Source organism: Amblyraja radiata, chromosome 9, assembly GCF_010909765.2.
Source record: "Amblyraja radiata isolate CabotCenter1 chromosome 9, sAmbRad1.1.pri, whole genome shotgun sequence".
Lineage (NCBI taxonomy): Eukaryota > Metazoa > Chordata > Chondrichthyes > Rajiformes > Rajidae > Amblyraja > Amblyraja radiata.
This window is the reverse complement of record NC_045964.1, coordinates 9234064-9256403: the sequence shown is the minus strand read 5'-3', so window position 1 is coordinate 9256403 and position 22340 is coordinate 9234064. Positions and strand designations below refer to the sequence as shown.

The following is a 22340-nucleotide window of genomic DNA, read 5'->3' as shown; positions in this document are numbered from 1 at the left end:
AAAATCATTCTATTAGAATGATAAAAAAAATTCCAACGTCTAAACACTGGAGTTCAGCCCCATCCTACCCTTTCGGGCTTTGATTACTGTAGTATTTTTCTTGGAAAACTAGCTCAAAAAAACATGGAGTATGTGATTTAATATATTAGTATCCAACTAATATAACTTTCTATAACTTTCCCCGATGAAAGCACATAATACCACCAAATTGCTACACAAAGTAAAGTTACAGTTCAACAGTTGCCTACGGCGATCCTCCAATAAATCCTCCATTTATAAATTTATTATACCACCAGCTCCTCTGGTCTTCCGTAAGAGGTTACATTACAGTAAATTTGTGAAATATCCTTCTACTTTGAAATTAGAACACCATAGGTAGAGAGAAAAAAACATATCAAATTTCCAGCTACACTGCCATTAAAATAAATGTGTTTATTAACCACTTTAATGGCAATGCCTTTTTTAAGTATAGAACAAAATATATAAATATCTAAGTAAATTAAGTCATTCACCCTTCATTCACCCCACTAGTTTCATTCACCCCAAAATACTTTCATTCACCCTTGGGTAAACCTTTTATCCGTTTAAGAAGCACTGGTGTAGACATTCAGAATCTTTTTTCCCAGGATACTCGAGGGCATAGTTTGTGAGAGGGGCATAGTTTAAAGATAAAACATCGGGCAATTTATTTTGAAAACACACAGGGTGGTGAAGCCCTGGAACACACACTGCTGGGTTTGCAGTTGAGGACACCACGGCAAAATTTTGCTTTGACTCTATTTACAAGTTTGCAGCTGATATCATTGTAGTGCATGGATCTCAAACAAACCATGAGATGGAGTACAAGGAGGTACAGAACTTAATAACATGGTGCTAAGATGAACATCCTCTGCCTCAACACAAGCAAAATGAAGTCACTGACTTCAGGATGCGGGCTGCAAAACATGCTCGAGTATGTACCAAGGGTGCTGAAGTAAAGATGGTCGTGAGCTTCAAGTTCCTAGGTGCAAATATCGTAAATTTATTCAATCACTTTGACGCTAATGCCAAGAAAGCAGACCAATCCCTCCGCTTTCTCAGAAGGCCAAGGAAATTCAGCATGTCTTCAATGACTCTTACCAACTTCTACAGATGCACTATAGAAAGCATCTGTAGAAGTTGGTAAGAGATTTTGAAAGCAGCCCAGTCCATCACCCAAACCAGCCTTGCTCCCAACCCTCCCCCCTCCTCCAACTCCCCATCATCGATTCCATTTCACGCTACCTCCGGATAGCAGCCAACATAATCAAGGTTCTGTCACATTGCAGGCATTCTCTCCTCACCCCTCTGCCAGAAGTTACTAAAACTTGAAACCATGTAGCACCAGATTCATTAACTCTTCTTCCCTGACATTATTAGAGATCTTGAACAAATCTTTCATATACTAGCGATGAATTCCCGGTGTTCCAATCTATCTTGCTGTGGCCCTTTTAATCTACACTTTCTCTGTTATTGTAACACTATGTCCTGTACTCAAATTTATATATCTATTTTGTAGATATGATTTGCCTGGATTGCACACAAAAAAGGTTTTATTCGGCAATACCACTAAAATCGGATGCAAATTTTTTTGATACTCACGTCTTCATATGAAGTCACACTAGCAATGTGTCAGTAGTCTAGCTCTTGCCATAAGCATCTGTCTGGCCTTGAAATGCATAGCACCAGCCATCAAACTCATCACAACTATGTGGACCAATATGCTTTAGGGAAATCAATATGGGAGCAGAACCAGTGCTAATACCAAGATGACTTTGAAGGGCCATTTGGATCTAACCCAACTCAAAAACAATTTATTACCCTGTAACCATATTGTGTTTCATTCGGTTCAGGTTGGATGACCAATCTGAAAAGTGCATCTGGTTTGGGTAATAATTTGTCATGTAATTCTCTTCAAATGTAAAAAGAAAGGAAAAATAACATTATTAAAACATTAAATTAAGATATGTATGGCTGATGGCATTACAGTTCAGCAGACTAAATAAACTTAGTGCAGTTTTTACCTGTCGGATGAATGGGATTGCTTGGCTCTTCTGCCACATGTTCAACCACGTGGGATTGCAGGGCATCCTGCAAAAAACAAATCCAAGCACTTTGAGATGAACAGCAAACATATCAGAACCTATATGTTGGAACACGTTAGGAAAACTTCTAAAGAAATTATAGAAATTAAGATGAAGATAGACATAAAAAAGCTGTAGTAACTCAGCGGGACAGGAAGCATCTCTGGAGGGAAGGAATTGATGACGTTTTGGGTCGAGACCCTTCTTCAGACAGGTCTCAACCTTAAGAGGAGGACAAAGGAAAAGAAAACTGCTTTGACTCTGATTTTGATTTGATCTACTGTATCCATTGTTCAAGGTGTGGACTCTTGTACATCAGCGATACCAAATGTAGACTGGGCGATCATTTTGTTGAATACCTTTGCTCAGTCCACCTGACCTACCTGATCTCCCGGTTGCCAATCACTTTAATTCCCCTTCCTATTCCCACAGTGATCTTTCTGTTGTAGGTGTCCTCTTTTGTCAGAGTGAGGCCAAATACAAATTGGAGGAACAGCATTTCATATTTTGCTTGGGCAGCTTACAACCCAGTCGTATAATTGATTTATCTAACTTCACGTAACCCTTGCATTCCCTTTCTCTCCATTCCTTCCCCACCCATTGTACAAGCTTCAAAGTCATCTTGTTGAGTCTCATTGTCTTGGTTCTTGGTTTCTTGGTCCTCCATAATATTCCAAATGGAATTTAAACTGGAGGTGGTGAAGGGAGGGCTTAAGGCAGAAAGGGTTATTGGGAAGAAAGAGCTACTTTAAATTTAGTTGCATCTGGTTGGGTAACTATAGTTGGGTGGAGATTATTCCATGTCTCTATTCGTTCTAATGTGCAAGGCCTTTCTGCTCTGCACAAGACCTTGAGTCAAGTACTTGATAAACCATGTGTAGTCAGGAACTGCAGATGCTGGTTTAAACCTGTCTGTAACTCGTTTTCACCTAACACACAGCTAACAATGGCCTGTTTCCTTTATCATCATTACTTTTTTGCATATCTTTCATTAATTTCTTCCATATCTCTCTACATCACCATCTGTATCTCTCATTTCCCTGTCCCGACTCAGTCTGAAGAAGAGTCCCGACCTGAAACGTCACCTATTCCTTTTCTCCAGAGATGCTATCAGACCCGCTGAGTTATTCCAGCACTTCATGTTTTGCTCAAGATTCCAGCATCTGCAGTTTGTTGTTTCTCCTCCTTGATCGAATTAACACTTCCTAAAATCATATCCAGAAGTTAAAATAAATTGCGATATATTTGGTTGAAAGTGAGAAAAGGACATTCCAATTCCTTTCAAATAATGTTAAGCATATGTCACTCTAGATCTTTCTGAAGTCTAACTGCATTAGCACATTCCCATTGAAATGGTGCTGCCATTTGCTGGAGATGGAAGAGGCACATGTTTTCTGGATTCATGTTGTAAACACAAACAAAAGCAGGAAATGCTGGAAACACACAAGCCAGGCACATTCTGTATAAAAAGAAGCAAAACTGTTTCCTTGAAAATCTTTGCCTGAACTGGAAAAGAGAGAAAAGTTTAGTCTAGTTTAGAGATACAGCACGGAAACAGGCCCTTCAGCCCACAAAGTCTGCGTCGACCAGCGATCCTAGTACACTAACACTATCCTACATACATGAGGGACAGGAAACCAGAGTTCCTGGAGAAAATCCACGCAAGTCATGGGGATAAAGTACAAACTCTGTACATACAAGTACCCATGGTCAGGATCAAAAGCGGGTCTTTGGCAGCAACTATACCTCTGTGCCACCGTAGCGCCTTTACATTTTTTTTAAACTAACTTGTTTTTTTCCCCCTAGTGCTAATCAGGAGATTTAGCTGAAATGTTAACTATTTGTGTGTTTTTACAATACTGGGTACAAAAAGTGTGACATCATACATAAAACTGAAGTTCACAAATAAATTATTTGAACAGGATTCAGAATAATCAAAAACCCTTGCAGCGGCAGGACATGACAGGGAGAGATAGTTCATGAAGTTTGGGAAAATTTCAATAATGAACAAAATTCTTTGTTTAACAAGCGCTCCTATGCGTTTTTTTTACATTTTATGTTTGGTGTCTACCATAACAACCGTTACATGAAATTTAGAAAGTCATTTTTTTCTAAAGCATGATAGCTGATTTCTTCACTTTGCTGTTTTTCAACATACAAATGTACTTTCTTGCTATAAACATGGAGTATGTGACCAAATGAGCAATATTCCTGTTATCTACTGAAACGTGTGTTACGCGCGTTAAACAGTGTCCAAAGGTGGACACCAAAATGAAAGTAGCTACTGTTTCTTCCAGTCTTTCTTTTTTTGTAATTTCTTTCTCATATTTTGAATAAACTTTATGGAAGTAATAAGAGACTGCAGGTACATAATTTGATGGAAATATAGCTACTGCAAAATACTGGTGTTACACGTGTGATGGTGGACACCAAATATATTCACCGATTTTGGCATGCATGCAGCAGCTTTTACAGAATCTTGATATTAAGGTTACTTTCTTCTCATAATTGAATTATCTATTGAGTTCTTCAAACAAGAACATGTTCAATCTCCTTGGGAAGTTCTTTGGTCTTAATTTACCATTGTGGTGTAACGGTGGTTACTATAAAACAGAGTGGTCATCAAGGGTAACCACTGTTACATTCTTGGAAATATGGCCATTCAGAGCACTTAATGCCAAATTCATCAATGTTTTTACTTATTACTGTGAAACATGCATCTCTGCAAAGCAACAAACTTGAAAATGTTTTGAAGTATAATGAAATTATTGCAGAAATTGCCTATTTCATAGTGTCAAAGTATGTCACATTTTTGGTATCCTAAATATTGATATTTTTAAGATATAAACTGGTTGAATCAGGGAATTAATTTAATTCCCAACTTCATTTTATCTCTACTATCTCTGTCACATTTGAGTAACAATCCCTGAAAAAATGAACACCATTCTACTTGAAACAGTGGAGATATGACATTTTTAATGTTCTGTGCGGAAATCTCTCCAGTATTGTAAAAATACAAATTTCTCTCTCCACAGATGTTGCCTGACCTGCTATTTTTTTTGCAGCAATGTGTTTTTGTTTCAAATTTACAGTATGTTTTTTTTATTTCCAGTCAATGATAAACATATGATTGGTTGGTCACACACCAGCTGATGCCCAGGGGATGTATGGAGAGCTCTGGAATGCCACAAGCTCAGTCTATCAATCACCATGAAACATGCCAAGCTACAAGTTTTCACCATCATGTCTACAAACAAACCATGTCCACTCACTGAGATGCTCAAAGTGAGAATGAGATTGTAAGAGGGCTGTAACTTAATCACTATGTACAACTTCTTCAACTTTGTGCCATTGTAGGTGCTGAGTCTGGGGTTGGAACATCACTCCAGATACTACTGCCCATGTCTTTCTCAGTGGTACGGACAGTTGGTTTGGGAGGTGCGGTCAGAGTATCTCAGATGTGTAACAGCAGTAAATTTGAATGATAGTATGCACAGTAACCACCACGTACCTGTGGAGTTCTCCAGATCCCAGAATTGAATGCTTTTTCTGTATATTTTATCTTACGAAATTTGAAACCTTCTCCAGAAGATTTCTCAGGGGACGTACCAGGTGAAGCAGTTGGATTATTTGAAACTGTGGAAGTACTGGTTTTATTCGTGTTTTTTTCTGATGCAGAGCCACTCTCTTTGAGTCCGGAGCATACGGATTTTGAATCTACATTCTCCACTTGAGAATTTTCTGCATAGCTAGATGAATGGGTAGTTTCTTTTGCAGAATTGGGGGACTGGAGAACAGTGGGTATAGGTCTCCCTTTCCTCCGACCAGAAGACAGTAGCTGTTGTGGCAGTTCAGATATTTTTATGGTGCCATTTGTAAAAGTACACGGCTCCAAGTAAACTGCAAGCACTTTGGTACATTCCACACTCAGCATTTTTGCTTTAGTTACTCCTATAGGACTGATTAGTGGCTGCTTGGTAACTGCAGATGAAGTTGCATCCACTTCATTGATGGAGCTTTTGTTCATAGTTTTACTTTGTAAATCACAATTAGTTCCACCATCCCATCCTTCTGAATCAAAAAATTCCTTCTCTTTACATTTTAGTCCATCACAATCAAGGATTACTGGGTTTGCTACATGGTGATATTCATAGTCATCTGGAGGCTCTTCCTCGACAATAATTTTAAAAGGCCCATCATAGTTTTCAGATGATGCAACACTGGATGGATTTGTTGAATAAATATTCGGGAGGCATTTCAAGATGCTGCAGATAAATAAAAAGAAAGGGCTGAAGCAAAATACACACTGAAAATGAAATATGGTCAAAAATTCTTTACAAATTAAACTTCTAATCCAATCAATGAAGCATTGCATAACACTTTCAAATTAACAGAACATTACTTTATTAAAAAAAGACAAAACAGTTGGTGAGGCAAGGATTGATTAGGGAAATCTGCATGGCTTTATGCCTAGGAAATAGTACCTCATGAATTTGAATTGAGATTTTTGAAGAGGAGACCAAGAGGATAGATGAAGAGGTGCTCTACATGGACTTCAGCAAGGCGTTTGACAAGGATCCGCACGATAGGCTGGTCCACGTTCAGACACTTGGGATTTAGGGTGAGTTAGCTAAAAATTGGCTTGGTGCAAGGAAAGAGGGTGGCGGGAGATTTTGGATTGCTAGATTGAAATCCTGTGACCAATGGTGTGCTGCATGGATCGGTGCTGGGTCCCCCGTTATTTGTCATATATATTGATTGAATATGTAGTGATTGGTTATTCTGTATATGACACCAAATTTAGTGATGTGGTAGACAGTGAAGAAACATAGAAACAGAAAAATAGGTGTACGAGTAGGCCATTCAGTCCTTCGTTCCATTCAATATGATCATGGCTGATCATCTAAAATCAGTACCCCGTTCCTGCTTTCCCCCCCCATGTCCCTTGATTCCTTTAGCCCTAAGAGCTAAACCTAACTATCTCTTGAAACCATACAGTGAATTGACCCCGCTGCCTTCTGTGTCAGAGAATTTCACAGATTCACAACTCTCTGTGTTTTCTAAAACTAAACAGACTTTAGATCAATTAGGAAATTGAACCAAGGAATGTTAGATGGAATTTCAGACAAGTGTGAAGTGTTGCTTTTCGGGGGTTGAACAGTGAATGACAGGGCATAGAGCATGTATAGCACATGCATTGCAGCACAGAGACCTGGGGGCACAAGTACATAGCCCCCTAAAAGTGGCAACTGGATAGACAAGGTGGTGAACATCTTGACATGCTTGCCTTCATTGGATGGAGCACTGAGTACAAAGTTGCACTCCATTAGACAGCTGGAATAGTTCATGTCATAGGAGAGGAATTAGGACATTCCGCCCATCAAGTCTATTGTGCCATCCAATCATGGCTGATCTACCTTTGCCTCTCAGCCCCATTCTCCTCATAACCTTTAACACTGTTACTAATCAAGAATCTGTCAATCTTCGCCGTAAAAATATCCATTGACTTGGCCTTCACAGCCTTCTGTGGCAATGAATTCCAGATTCAACACCCTCTAACTAAAGAAATCCCTTCTCATCTATTTTTAAGAGGTACGTCCTTTAATTCTGAGGCTATGGCCTCTGGTCCTAGACTCTTTCACCAGTGGAAACATCCTCTCCACTTCAACTCTATCCAGGCTTTTCACTATTTGGTAGGTTTCAATGAGGACCACCCTCACCCTTCTACACTCCAGCGAGAACAGGCCCAGTGCCTTCATACACTCATCAAGTTAATCCAATCATTCCTGGAATAATTCTCGTTAACCTTCTCTGGACCCTCTCCAATGCCATTGCATCCTTTCTCAGTCCCAAAACTGCTCACAATACTCCAAATATGTTCAACCAATGTCTTATATTCCTTCTGTATTAGATCACTATTTTTATATTCTAATTCACTTGAAAAAAATTGTGGCATTGCATTTGCCTTGCTTACTACCGATTCAATGTGCAAATTAACTGCTGAGAATCCAGCACCAGCACTCCCAAGTCTCTTTGCACCTCCAATTTCTGAATTATCTCCCCATTAAGAAAATAGTCTACGTCTTTATTCCACCTACCAAAATGCATGATACTACTCTTTGCTACACTATATTCCATCTGCCACTTCTTAGCACACTCTCCCAGCCTGTTGCAAATACTTTTTTGCTGAATGGAAGAAGGCAATGGAGTGCCAAACTGAATTCAAAACTTCATCAGGTGAAAAATGTAGACAATAGATCTGATGGTTATTTTTGGTTGACAGCAAGGAAGACAGCTCTAAGATGCAGCAAGATATTAATTGACTACTCGGTTGAGCAGAAAAACTTTAAATGACGTTCAATCTCAAGGTGTGAGAGAGATCCAATAAAAGTATTGGATACTGAAAGCTGTGGGGCAACAGAGTACCCTAGGAGTGTATTGACAACAGATAATTAAAAAGGTAGTGAAACAGGCTAGGTTGAGGCGTGGAATACAAGAGAAAGGAGATTATGCCAGAATTTTATTTGACCACTTAAATACTGCAAACACTTCTGGTCCTAGAATCTTCAGAGTAATACAACATGGGTCCTTTGGTCCAACTTGCACTTGTTTACTTTGTACTTTATAGTGTAGTGCGTGATCTGTGGCACTAATGTTACCCAATAAGTCAGAGACATACAGCACGGAAACAGGTCCTTCGGTCCAACTCGTCCATCCCAACCTAGATGCCTCGTCTTAGCTAGTCCTATTTGCCCGAGTTTGGCACTTATCCCTCTAAACCTTTTCTACCCACGTACCAGTCCAAGTGTCTTTTAAATGCTGTTATAGTACCTGCCTCAACCACCTCCTTTGGCAGCTTGTTCCATATATCCAGAGCGAAAAAGTTGGCCCTTAGGTTCATATTAAATCTTTCCCCTCTCACCTTAAACATATGTGCTTGTGTTTTTCCTATCTACTCCTCTATGCTTTCATACATCTCTATACGATCACCCCTCAACATCCTACCCATCCAAGGAATAAAATTCTTGCCTGCCCAACCTCTCTAGCTCAGCCCTTCAATTCCTGACAACATCCTTGTAGATCTTATCTACACTCTGTCCAGTTTAATGGAATCCTTCCTATTGCAGTGACATCATAGAAAAATTAGATTACACTGAATAACGTTCAAAGGAAATCGATGAGGTTAGCTATGAAAAAGATTGGATAGGGTGAGTTTATTCTCTTTGGAACAGAAGCTGCTGTAGAGACTTAAAAATACTGGAATATGTATTAAAGAGTAGGACTACACATCTGTTCCTGGAAGGTGAGATTGGCCAGGATAACACTTACAAACTACATGTATACATGAATCAAATGGTCTATGTTGCCAATTTTTGAGATTTTATGTTAAATCTCATAGTTCTGCACATGTCTCACTCCTCACAGCTTGCATCTATTCAGTTGCCTGCAAAGATACATAGGAAAAGATTTCAGTACTTCACCTATCATCTGAGACAATTGAGATTCTCTGGATGGAGGGGGCAGTCTGTATGGGCACATTAGAATAATTATTTCATACAAGCTGAAGACCTACATAATAATTTTTTACCAAAAGAAATCAAGTTTGAGTACTTTAAATAAACCTAATCAATTAAAATGAAGTATGTTTCACATCTGTTCCAAGACAACAGCTTTCAACAAGCCACTTGAGGGAGATATTAAGCCTGTGACATAAACCATTCATTATTTTAATTACTTGGAGATCTAGTGAGCGAAACATTTCCCACACATCAAATCCTCAACACATCGCCCAAAAGGTCTGTTCTGATCACAATCTTAGTAAGACACATCACCGGTTCCAAACAAATTAGTATACTACACAAGGTTTCATCTCATACATTTGTTCAGCTATCTCAATCCTAAACTTCCTCCGAGACACCACGGACCTGCCAACACTGCTACTAAGGTTATAAATGCACTATACAGACAGTCATAGAACTGTTGCAGTTCAGAAAGAGGCACCTGACCTGCTGCAGTAGTAGAGCTCAGTTTTCCACCGTCTGCAGATTATTCTCACTTGTGCCTATCCCCTATTTATTTTCAAAAGCTCTGATAGCAACTTCCAGTCTTAACTACCTTTTACTTCAAAAATATTTTCCTCACATCACCCTTTGCAACTTTTGACAATATTTTGAATCTGTACTTTGTGGTGCTTGTACCATCTACTAATGGGAACAGTGTCTCGATATGAACATTTACATCCATATTTCCATATACAGATTTAACAGATGAAATCTGTAACTACACGCATCATGTTAACCAGATTATATTTTAAATTTATAAAAAATTCACAATACTTTGATTTGCTTCTAAGATGAGAGGCAGAAGCAGTAAGAAGAGCAATGTTGATTTTCTCAGAGGGTTTCTCCACAGGCTCGATGTCCATTGCCTCTTCACTGGAGTTTGAGTCAAACTGTGAAAACATTAATGTTGGTAAAGCACGATACTGACTCCACACACTATCAAAAACACTACATTTTAGAAGAACATCCACAGCCCTATACACGCTTTATGGAAATGACGATAAACTTGAAATCCATGACATGTCATCTTGCATTTGTCATTAAAATAGACTGCCTAGAAATTGGATTTTTACCCTTTTCTGACAAGCTGAATCATTTTTGTATGTTGTACTTCCCTGCAAGAACTGGAGAAATTGGTCCAAAAAATACTTGTGGCATTGGCGATTTTCATCTAGAAAGAGTGCAGTTCACAAATCTTCTTGTAATTTACTGCACATTCATTTCAGAAAGGGATTAGTCCTTAAAAGCTGGGACAGCTGTAATAAAGTTAATGACAACAATGGATGAGAGGGAATCTAGACGGGAGAGAAGAATTTTGAGAGAATGACTTGGATATTCTCCAATAAAAACAAATGCCAGGGGGTACAGTGAAATAGGGGAGGGGGACGTGGGTGCTGGTAACAAGTAGGACCAACATGAGAAAAAGTTGTGCACCACCTCCAATGCAAAAAAGTAACGATAATCGAGGAACGGTTGAGCCCACAACGGTCCAATAAAACTCAACAGAACAACGACTAGGGTGGGAAAGGGACAGAGAGAGAAGGGATGCAAGGGTTACTTGGTTAGGGAGATCAACCTTTATACCGCTGGTTTGTCAGCTGTCCAAGCGAAATATGAGGTGCTGTTCCTCCAATATGCATTTGGCCTCACTGTGACAATGGAGGAAGCCCAGGACAGAAAGGTCAGTATAGGAACGGGAAGGGGAGGTAAAGTGTCCAGCAACTGGGAAACCACGTAGGGCGGGGCGACTGAACGGAGGTGTTTAGTGAAACGATCGCCTAGTCTACGTTAGCTCTCACCGATGTATTAGAGGCCACACATGGAACAACGGATACAGTAGATGAGGTTGGAGGAGGTGCAAGTAAACCTCTGCCTAACCTGAAAGGACTGTCGGGGTCCCTGGACAGAGTCGAGGGAGGAGGTATAGGCACAGGGAAGATTGCTTATTCCAGGTTATCTCTCGTTTCCCTTTCCGCTGACACTCAGTCAGAAGTAGGGTCTTGACCTGAAACATCACCTATTTCCTTTCTCCAGAGATGCTGCCTGACCCACTGAGTTGCTCTAGCATTCTGTGTCTATCTTAAATATGCTGGAGTTTAGAATCAGGTGGAAGCCTTATTAAAAATATTGCTTCCAATCAGAAGAACCTGGAATAAGCAGGATTCAAAACACGAAGTTGCAGGCAGAGTACAAATGGTTATTTCTATTAGCATATACACTTTTGCATTAATCACACATATTAACTGGGATTAGTTGATAAGATGAGTTATATACCACTTAAGTAAAAAGTTTTGCCACGCTGACAGTTCTGGGATAAAGAGGTAACCAAGTATTTCTAAATCAAATGGATCTACACTTTGCCATGAAAAATAAATAAAATTAACGAGGAAGCAGCTCATAAGGTAATCCCTATATTATTTGGTAAAATGACAATTCTACAAAAAAAAACACAACCTATCCTACATTGAGTCAAACAACAAGCTGAATCATTACAATCCTGACAAGTGAAACTACTCACCATTCTCACAACGTCAATTTTCTCTGCATCACCTTGACTGTCAGCATCCACCAGATGACTCTGAGAGTCAGTATCTTTATCAGTGTCCGGAAAGTTTTCATTTTGCAGTAATTTTTGATGAAAGTTTAGTTCCTCATTGTCTGGATTTTTTTGCATATCTTCTCCCCTTTTAAGTGGAACATTAAATGTACTTGCTTCAAAGCCACATGTTTTATCTTCCATCTCCACTTCATCTTGCAACCAATTTTTCTCCTCCATACTGGGCATTTCCTCTGGTTCCTTATCAACCACTTCACGGTTAGATCTGGAAGAATCTTTATCAACAGCACTTCCTTTTGCAGTTCTTGTGGAATTATCCAGTACAAAATTTTCATTTTCATCTTCTACAATCTGTTTTTCACTAGTGTGTGAATGGTCAACTAGTTCTGCAGGAGTAGGGTGTTCTAATGCATTTTGATGGTCCATAGAATCATCTTCCAACTCATCGTCCACCTCACGGACTGAAGGCGTGGAAGGAAATGCAACAGTCGCCTGTTTAACTTCTGGCAATGGATCAGCATTTACATGGTCCTCATCTGGTACACCCTGAGACACCGTTGTCTCAATAAGCTCAGAATCGGCAACATGAATCTCCTCTCGCCCAGCTTCAATCAACTTCTCTTCTGATTTCCTATTCTGGTTGGCAGTCTTCTCAGAGCCTGCATTGATAGTTTGACCAACTCCATTAACAGCTTCAAACTTAGCCTGTGAAGTAGTTTGAACAGGTACCTCTGACACTACTGCAGAAATTGGTTGAGGAGTAGAGGTTTGCAAAGCAACACAGGCTGGTTTTACATCAGGGGTTGAACGTCGCCTTCCTCTTTTTGGTATTAACACTTTCGGACATAGAGTGACATTCTTGGGAGATGAAGCCACCGAACAAGATTTTATTGGGGTAGGCAGATGATTTTCACTCCCTGAGCCTAAGAATATGAAAATAAAAAAAGAGAAAATGTTAGATAAAACAAACTGAGATCATAAAAAACAGAAATAAGTTAGAAGTTTGTGCAGTCCAGTTCTATATTATGGTAGGTGCAATTATCTTCTTGTGTGGAATTGTCTGGGTTGACTTCCACTTCCGTATATTTATCTTCACCAATATGTGCTGCATATCCAGAAGTTAAATAGTGGAGCAGAAATGATGATTAGGTGAAAGGGATGGCAGTGGAGACCCAAAAGCGAGGAGCAGGAATTATATTAGTTGATGAGAAGAGTTTACTTTTGGCTTCTTAAGTTAAGACAATTATTTAAATTAAAAGCTATTTTCATATGACATTAAATGTCAGTGTCTCTCAATAAACCTGACTAAGCATTGCTGAACTGTTCATCATGAAGAGAAAGATAATCTGGACACCATAAACCAGGAGTGAGCAAATGTTCCTCTGAGAATGAAATAAAACGTAGCAAAGTTAAAGCTAAATTGCAGGTTGAGTCAGTGGTAAGGAACCCAAAATCAATGCTAGCATTCATTTTGAAGGGACTAAAATATGAAAGCAAGGAGGTAATGCTGAGGCTTTATCAGGCTCTGGTGAGGCCACATTTGGAATAAGTTTAAGGTCCCATATCTGAGGAAGTGCTGAATTTGGAGAAGGTCCAGTGGCCATTTATAGAATTATCCTGGGGATGATTGGGTTAACATATGGGGAGAGTTTGAAGGCTCTGTGCCGATACTCATTGGAGTTTAGAAGGATGAGGAGCAATTTTATTACAACCTACCGGATAATGAAAGGCCCAGATAGAGTGAACATGGACAGTATGTTTCCAGTAATGGGAAAGTGCAGGGCAAGAGGGAACAGCCAAAGAATAATGGGACGCACCTTTAAAATGGAAATGAGGAGAAATGTCTTCAGCTAAAGTGTGGTGAATCTGTGGAATTCATTGCCACTGATGGCTGTGGAGGACATGACACTAGGTATTTTTAAGGTGGAGATTGATAGGTTCTTGATTAGGAAGGACGTCAAAGGCTATGGGAGAAGGCATGAGAATGGGGTTGAGAGGGAAAAATGATTGAATGGCAGAGTAGACTCGATGGGCTGAATGGCCTAATTCTGCTCCTATGTCTTATGGTATTATGGAAGTCATTTGTTTGTCAGTGTTTAGTGGGAGGTTCATTTTTCCCTTACACCATTCAGCATTCGGTCGGAGAAATCCCATTGTCCTCATTCTGTTTAATTTCCTCTAATCCATTCCCTCTCATGTGCTCACCAATTCCTCCCCGATTCTCCTACTACCCATCCGCACTAAGGGCAATTTCCAGTTATCAATTAACCAAACAGCCATTCCATTGTCCTTGGGATACAGGAGGAAACTGAGTATTCAGACAAAATCCATGTGGCCACAGGGAGAACATGCAAACTCAACACAGGCAGCTCTGGAAGATACGATCGAACTCAGGCAGCGGGAGCTGTGCGGTACAGCAATACCTACTGTGCTATTATCCAGCTTTCTTCTCTTCCCTTTTCTTAGAATTACAATCCACCACAATCTGTAAATCTCAAATTTCTATTTACTTTAACTTTCGTATGACATTTAGACTGAACACAAGATGACGGACCAGATGGTAAGATTGTAAAGGGCCTGTCCCACTTGGCCATCATTTGCGCGCCATTTATTCGACCTGGTAGCGTGTGAGTGGCGTGTGGGTAGCGCGGGACGGGCTTATGGAGTGGCGTGGAGGAGTGTGGAGTGGGACAGCCCCTTTAAGATGCCTTTAAAAAAGGTGCTGTATCTAAATGTGCAAAGTATTTGCTACAAAGTGGACAAATTGACAGTGCAGAATAGGGATAAATGGATACAATAATGTTTGCATTGCAGCTTCAGGGTAATCATGGATGGCAGTTAAGTATTCAATAATATTCAATAAATAGGACAGACAGTCAAACTGAAAAGGAGACGGAACAGTATTGCCAGAAAATAATTAAGTCACTGCAACAGTGAGAAATAATATTAGAGTTAGTGCCTGGGTAGAATTCCTTAAGTGTGGACAAGAAGGCATGTAACATAGAAACATAGAAATTAGGTGCAGGAGTAGGCCATTCGGCCCTTCGAGCCTGCACCGCCATTCAATATGATCATGGCTGATCATCCAACTCAGTATCCCGTACCTGCCTTCTCTCCATACCCTCTGATCCCCTTAGCCACAAGGGCCACATCTAACTCCCTCTTAAATATAGCCAATGTACTGGCCTCGACTACCCTCTGTGGCAGAGAGTTCCAGAGATTCACCACTCTCTGTGTGAAAAAAGTTCTTCTCATCTCGGTTTTAAAGGATTTCCCCCTTATCCTTAAGCTGTGACCCCTTGTCCTGGACTTCCCCAACATAGGGAGCAATCTTCCTGCATCTAGCCTGTCCAACCCCTTAAGAATTTTATAAGTTTCTATAAGATCCCCTCTCAATCTCCTAAATTCTAGAGAGTATAAACCAAGTCTATCCAGTCTTTCTTCATAAGACAGCCCTGACATCCCAGGAATCAGTTTGGTGAACCTTCTCTGCACTCCCTCTAGGGCAATAATGTCCTTCCTCAGATTTGGAGACCAAAACTGTACGCAATACTCCAGGTGTGGTCTCACCAAGACCCTGTACAACTGCAGTAGAACCTCCCTGCTCCTATACTCAAATCCTTTTGCTATGAAAGCTAACATACCATTCGCTTTCTTCACTGCCTGCTGCACCTGCATGCCTACTTTCAATGACTGGTGTACCATGACACCCAGGTCTCGCTGCATCTCCCCTTTTCCTAGTCGGCCACCATTTAGATAATAGTCTGCTTTCCTGTTTTTGCCACCAAAATGGATAACCTCACATTTATCCACATTTTACTGCATCTGCCAAACATTTGCCCACTCACCCAGCCTATCCAAGTCACCTTGCAGTCTCCTAGCATCCTCCTCACAGCTAACACTGCCCCCCAGCTTAGTGTCATCCGCAAACTTGGAGATATTGCCTTCAATTCCCTCATCCAGATCATTAATATATATTGTAAATAGCTGGGGTCCCAGCACTGAGCCTTGCGGTACCCCACTAGTCACTGCCTGCCATTGTGAAAAGGACCCGTTTACTCCTACTCTTTGCTTCCTGTTTGCCAGCCAGTTCTCTATCCACATCAATACTGAACCCCCAATGCCGTGTGCTTTAAGTTTGTATACTAATCTCTTATGTGGGACCTTGTCGAAAGCCTTCTGGAAGTCCAGATACACCACATCCACTGGTTCTCCCCTATCCACGCTACTAGTTACATCCTCCAAAAATTCTATAAGATTCGTCAGACATGATTTGCCTTTTGTAAATCCATGCTGACTTTGTCCAATGATTTCACCACTTTCCAAATGTGCTGCTATCCCATCTTTAATAACTGACTCTAGTAGTTTCCCCACTACCGATGTTAGACTAACTGGTCTGTAATTCCCCGTTTTCTCTCTCCCTCCCTTCTTAAAAAGTGGGGTTACGTTTGCTACCCGCCAATCCTCAGGAACTACTCCAGAATCTAAAGAGTTTTGAAAGATTATTACTAATGCATCCACTATTTCTGGAGCTACTTCCTTAAGTACTCTGGGATGCAGCCTATCTGGCCCTGGGGATTTATCGGCCTTTAATCCATTCAATTTACCCAACACCACTTCCCGGCTAACCTGGATTTCACTCAATTCCTCCAACTCCTTTGACCCGTGGTCCCCTGCTATTTCCGGCAGATTATTTATGTCTTCCTTAGTGAAGACGGAACCAAAATAGTTATTCAATTGGTCTGCCATATCCTTGTTCCCCATGATCAACTCAACTGTTTCTGACTGCAAGGGACCTACATTTGTTTTAACTAATCTCTTTCTTTTCACATATCTATAAAAACGTTTGCAGTCAGTTTTTATGTTCCCTGCCAGTTTTCTTTCATAATCTATTTTTCCTTTCCTAATTAAGCCCTTTGTCCTCCTCTGCTGGTCTCTGAATTTCTCCCAGTCCTCCGGTATGCTGCTTTTTCTGGCTAATTTGTACGCATCATCCTTCGCTTTGATACTATCCCTGATTTCCCTTGTTATCCACGGATGTACTACCTTCCCTGATTTATTCTTTTGCCAAACTGGGATGAACAATTTTTGTAGTTCATCCATGCAGTCTTTAAATGTCTTCCATTGCATATCCACCGTCAACCCTTTTAGAATTAATTGCCAGTCAATCTTGGCCAATGTAGGCCCAGTATGTTGCGCAGCCACGTACGGAACATGCTAACACAATTGGAGCACTGTACAATTAAAAAAGTTAAATTAATAATCTTGTCCTGACAGGTCCATTATGGAAGAACGACCATAAAAAGTATCAATCTTTATTAAAATGGAATTTGAAGATGGACTAACAATGATAACATTTAATGAACAACTGCAGGAGCTAATATATCCCTGGCTGGCATAAAAGTAGTCATGAGGGATAATTAATGCTCTCCGCACAACAATTAGGAACCCAGAAGGCTATGTTGCTTTTGCACGCATAGTATCAAGGCTGGAAAATAACCTTTGAGCGCAAGGTGAAGGATTCAATTAGCATGCCCCAAATAAGGTACCAAAAGAGGCAAGATGAATAATAGAGTACTAATGAGTGAGTTTAATAATCCAGAGACTACATTATTAAACAGATGAAAAATAATTCCTGGATTACTACCCAAGACATAGCATCAAAGAATAGAGTGGGAGACAGCCACTTCAACTCTTAGACCACTGGATGCAGTAATAGCTATCAACTGGGGTGGTACTGAGAATTAAGGCAGAACAACAAGCCTGTTTTTTTTTTTAATCTCTCATGTGGGATCGGTTGGCAAATTATAATACAATGCAAATTCCTTAATTGCATGTACATCCAAGTGGTAAAAGGGGTAAATCGGTGTAACTGAATGGCTTGCACTGCCATTTCAGAGGTCACTTAAAAGTCAACCACATTACTGTAGTTCTGGAGCAAACAAATAAAGCAAATGACTGGAGTAAAAATATGCAGGCCAGGTCAAATAAGGATAGCAGAAGTCTTCCCCCAAAGTCATAAGTTTCAAGGTTATTATTATAGATCGTAGTTTTTTTTTTTTTAATTCCTGATTTAATTGATTAAATATTAACTCAAGTATCTAGATCTTTGACTTTTAAGGACCCTAATATCAGTAGCTGTGTGCAACAACTACCATATTACATTTCCAATGTGACCAAACAGGGTAAAGTCTCAATTTCTTGGTTGTAAAAAACAACTCCGATCCTCAATAAAAAATTTGATATTCATTTGAGATTATTTTTCAGCAAGAAAATCGAGAAACGGGACAGTGAGAAAAGGGAGGAGGTTTCTTTACTCAGAGGACCATGAATCTTCAGAGTTCTCTCACTGATGGAACTGTGAATATTCAGTAAGACTATATACAGGCCCGTACGAAGCTTTTCAAAAAGGGGGGTGGCATGACAGGATTACAAAAAACCTAATGTGAAATAGTGTGCGCGCTGCGCACATCACGAGCGCGAAGCGTGAAGTCCCTCAATGCTAGGGTCCAGGGCCCGCTTAAGGGTCCTGGAAGCTCAGGGGTTTTAGATGCTCTCTGATGCATTCTGAGCCTTATTTTGGAGCATTTTTGCACCAAATTTATGACCAATATTTCAGCAATTAACAGGAACCTGAGAGGTAGCTTTTTCACACAAACAAAGGGTGCTGGGTGTATGTAACGAGCTGCCTGAGGAGGTAGTTAAGGCTGGGACTATCCTAATGTTTAAGAGACATTTGGACACGTACATGGATAGGACAGATTTAGATCGATATGGGCCAAAGGTGTGTGAGTGGGACTAGTTTAGATGGGACATGTCGGTCGGTGTGGGCAAGTTGGGCTGAAGGGCCTGTTTCCACACTGCGTCATTCTATGACTAAAAAGTGAAGAAGAAAAATGCATGTAGATAAGTAGAGCAGATTTGAAAGAGGAGTGAAATGTAAAGACAGAGAGAGGTTTATGGGTGGAGAGGAACATAGGAAAGTAGGGGGGAGAGTGGGCTTGGGCAGATGGGTGAAGGGAAAATAGTCACAAAGTGCTGGAGTAACTCAGCGAGTCAGGCAGCATCTGTGGAGAACATGGATAGGTGACATGTCACAGAGTGCTGGAGTAACTCAGTGAGTCAGGCAGCATCTGTGGAGAACATGGATAGGTGACATGTCACAGAGTGCTGGAGTAACTCAGTGGGTCAGGCAGCATCTCTGGAGAAAAAGTATAGATTATATTTCGGGTCAAGACCGTTCTTCAGTAATATTCATGATGTGACGTGCATAGACATTCCTGAATGTTACCCAAACCATCGTGAGCTACTTTGTTACGGTGCTTGCCCTCTCCTATAACATCTCTGCTGCCTTGGGTGATGCAGGACAGGACACAAGGTTTGCAACACGGTGTGAAGCTGTTGCCGTCTGTCCCAGCCTGGTAAAAACCTGGATGGAGTGGATTTCGAGAGGATGTTTCCACTAGTGGGAGAGTCTAGGACCAGTGGCCACAGCCTCAGAATTAAAAGACATTCCTTTAGGAAGGAGATGAGCCGGAATTTCTTAAGTCAGAGGGTGGTGAACTGTGGAATTCATTTCCACAGACAGCTGTGGAGGTCAAGTCAATGGACATTTTTCAGGAGGAGATTGATAGATTCTTGATTGATACGGGTGTCAGAGGTAATGGGGAGAAGGCAGGAGAATGGGTTTGAGAGGGAAAGATAGAGTCATAGAGTGATACAGTGTTGAAACAGGCCCTTCGGCCCAGCATGTCCCATCTGCACTAGTCCCACCTGCCCACGTTTGATCCATATCCCTCCGAACCTGTCCTATCCATGTACCTGTCTAACTGTTTCTTAAATGTTGCGATAGTCCCTGCCTCAACTACCTCCTCAGGCAGCTTGTTCCATACACCTACCACCCTTTGTGTGAAAAACATACCCCACAGATACCTATTAAATCTTTTGCCCTTCACCTTAAACTTATGTCCTCTGCTCCTCGATTCACTTACTCTGGGCAAAAGACTCAACCATATCTATTCAAATCATGAATTTATACACCTCTATTAGTTCATCCCTCATCCTCCTGTGCTCCATGAAATTGAGTCCCAGCCTACTCAACCTCTCCCTATAGCTCTGGCTCTCTAGTCCTGGCAACATCCTCATAAATCTTCACTGTACCCTTTCCAGTTTGATGACATATTTCCTATAACATGGTGCCCAGAACTGAACACAATACTCTGAATGCGGCCTCACCAACTTCTTATGCAACTGCAACATGACCTCCCAACTTCTATACTCAGCCTGACCCGCTGAGTTACTCCAGCTCTCTGTGAAACATCACAGAACAGGGCAAGATTAGCAAGTTTGCTGATGATACAGAAGTGAGTGGTTTTGCAGATAGTGAAGATGGTTGTGAAAGATTGCAGCAGGATCTGGATCAATTAGCCAGGTGGGAAGAGGAATGGTTGATGGTTGCATGGTTCCTTGAAGGTCGTGTCGCAGGTATAGCAGGTGGTCAAAAAGTATTTTGGCACTTTGGCCTTTATCAGTCAGAGTATTGAGTATGGAAGTTGGGAGGTCATGTTGCAGTTGTATAAGACTTTGGTGGGACCGCATTTAGAATATTGTGTTCAGTTCTGGGCACCATGTTATAGGAAAGATGTCAAACTGAAAAGAGTACAGTGATCCCCATCCTGGATCAGTCTAGTCAGGATTGTGTCATCCGCAAACTTGAGAAGCTTGACGGAGGTGTCTGTGGAGGTGCAGTCATTGGTGTGGCAAGAGTAGAGGAGAGGGGAGAGTACGCATCTTGCGGTGCTCCTATGCTGAGCGTTTGCGGGTCCGAGATATGCTTTCCCGTCTCACATGCTGCTTCCTGTCTGTCAGAAAGCTGGTAATTCACCAACAGAGGGGTTCAGGCATAGTCAACTCAGAAAGTTTGGAGCGTAGTAGCTCTGGCACAATGGTGTTGAATGCAGAGCTAAAATCAATAAAACAAAATCCTCGCATAGGTTCCCTGGCGGTCTAGGTGCTGGAGGATGAAGTGCAGGCCCAGATTGACTGCATCATCCACAGATCTATTGGCCCAATATGCAAAATGCAGATGGTCCAGCAGAGGGATTGTGATATTTTTCAGCTTGGCCAGCACAAGCCTTTCAACGGTCTCCATGACTACAGAGGTCAGTGCGACAAGCCTGTAGTCATTAAGACCAGTAATCCTCACCTTTTGGGGCACAGGGACAATAGTGGATACTTTGAAGCAGGCAGGGACTGGTTAAAAATGAGTAATTGTGTGCGAAGTGGTGATTGGAGTGGGGTGGTTGTAGAAGGGCCCAGTCTTTGCAGACTGAGGTCAGGCTGTGAGTGGGTGTGAAGTGTTGGTTGGGGTGGGAAAGGGTCCACTCTTTTCATACTGGAGTCTTGCCTTAAGTAGGTGTGAAGTGGTGAAGGGGAGGATGCAGGGTCATTCTTTGCAGACTGGGATCTGGCTGTGTTTGTTGTGGAAGGGGTACCAGGGTTACGTTTCTGATTTTCAAACCTGCAGTAAAACTCATTCAGGTCGTTCGTCAGCTGACGATTGTCCAAAGAGCGGGGGGCTTTCCTCTTACAGCTGGTGATTTCTTGCATGCCCTTCCAAACTGAAGAAGAGTCATTAGCTGAGAACTTGCTCCTCAACTTCTCAGAGTACCTTTCCTTGGCAGCTCTGATTCCTCTTCTCAGCTCTTTATCGATTAGGCTATCTTTTAACTCTTTAACGATTAGGCTATCGGCTTGACGCATATTTGCCCCCAACCCCCCCTCCCCCCGATCTCGAAATTGAAATGTTACATCTGTATATAATGATCCCATTAACATGTGAATTTATGGCACAAACTATGGAATTCATATTTTTCAGTATTGTTATCAAGGAAAAGAAAGCAGTTCCAATTGTTTGATATTATTTGATATTGTTTAATATTATTCATATGGAGGAGAAAATATAATAGCTCCATAACCTACTTTAATTTTCAATCTCACTAAAGGTAATCCCCCTTTCCCTCTCCCCTCCCCCATCTCTCTCTCCCCTCCCTTCCCCTCTCTCTCCCCCTCTTTCTTGCAGGGGGGGCGAAGATGAAGGTGGCGCAGGCCCTGCGGGCG

General features: G+C 41.1%; 1 protein-coding gene across 2 annotated transcripts in view; it reads right to left on the bottom strand.

Moving 5' to 3' along the window:
- The window catches only part of LOC116976744, a 187830-nt gene that overhangs the window by 120097 nt on the left and 45393 nt on the right, over positions 1-22340 (bottom strand). For both annotated transcript variants that reach the window (XM_033026638.1, XM_033026639.1), the window contains exons 5-8: positions 12183-13144; positions 10439-10554; positions 5614-6367; positions 2043-2109 (exon numbers count right to left, since the gene is read on the bottom strand). In XM_033026638.1, coding sequence (XP_032882529.1) covers positions 2043-2109; positions 5614-6367; positions 10439-10554; positions 12183-13144 — 1899 coding nt within the window. The remainder of the gene's footprint in view (positions 1-2042; positions 2110-5613; positions 6368-10438; positions 10555-12182; positions 13145-22340) is intronic.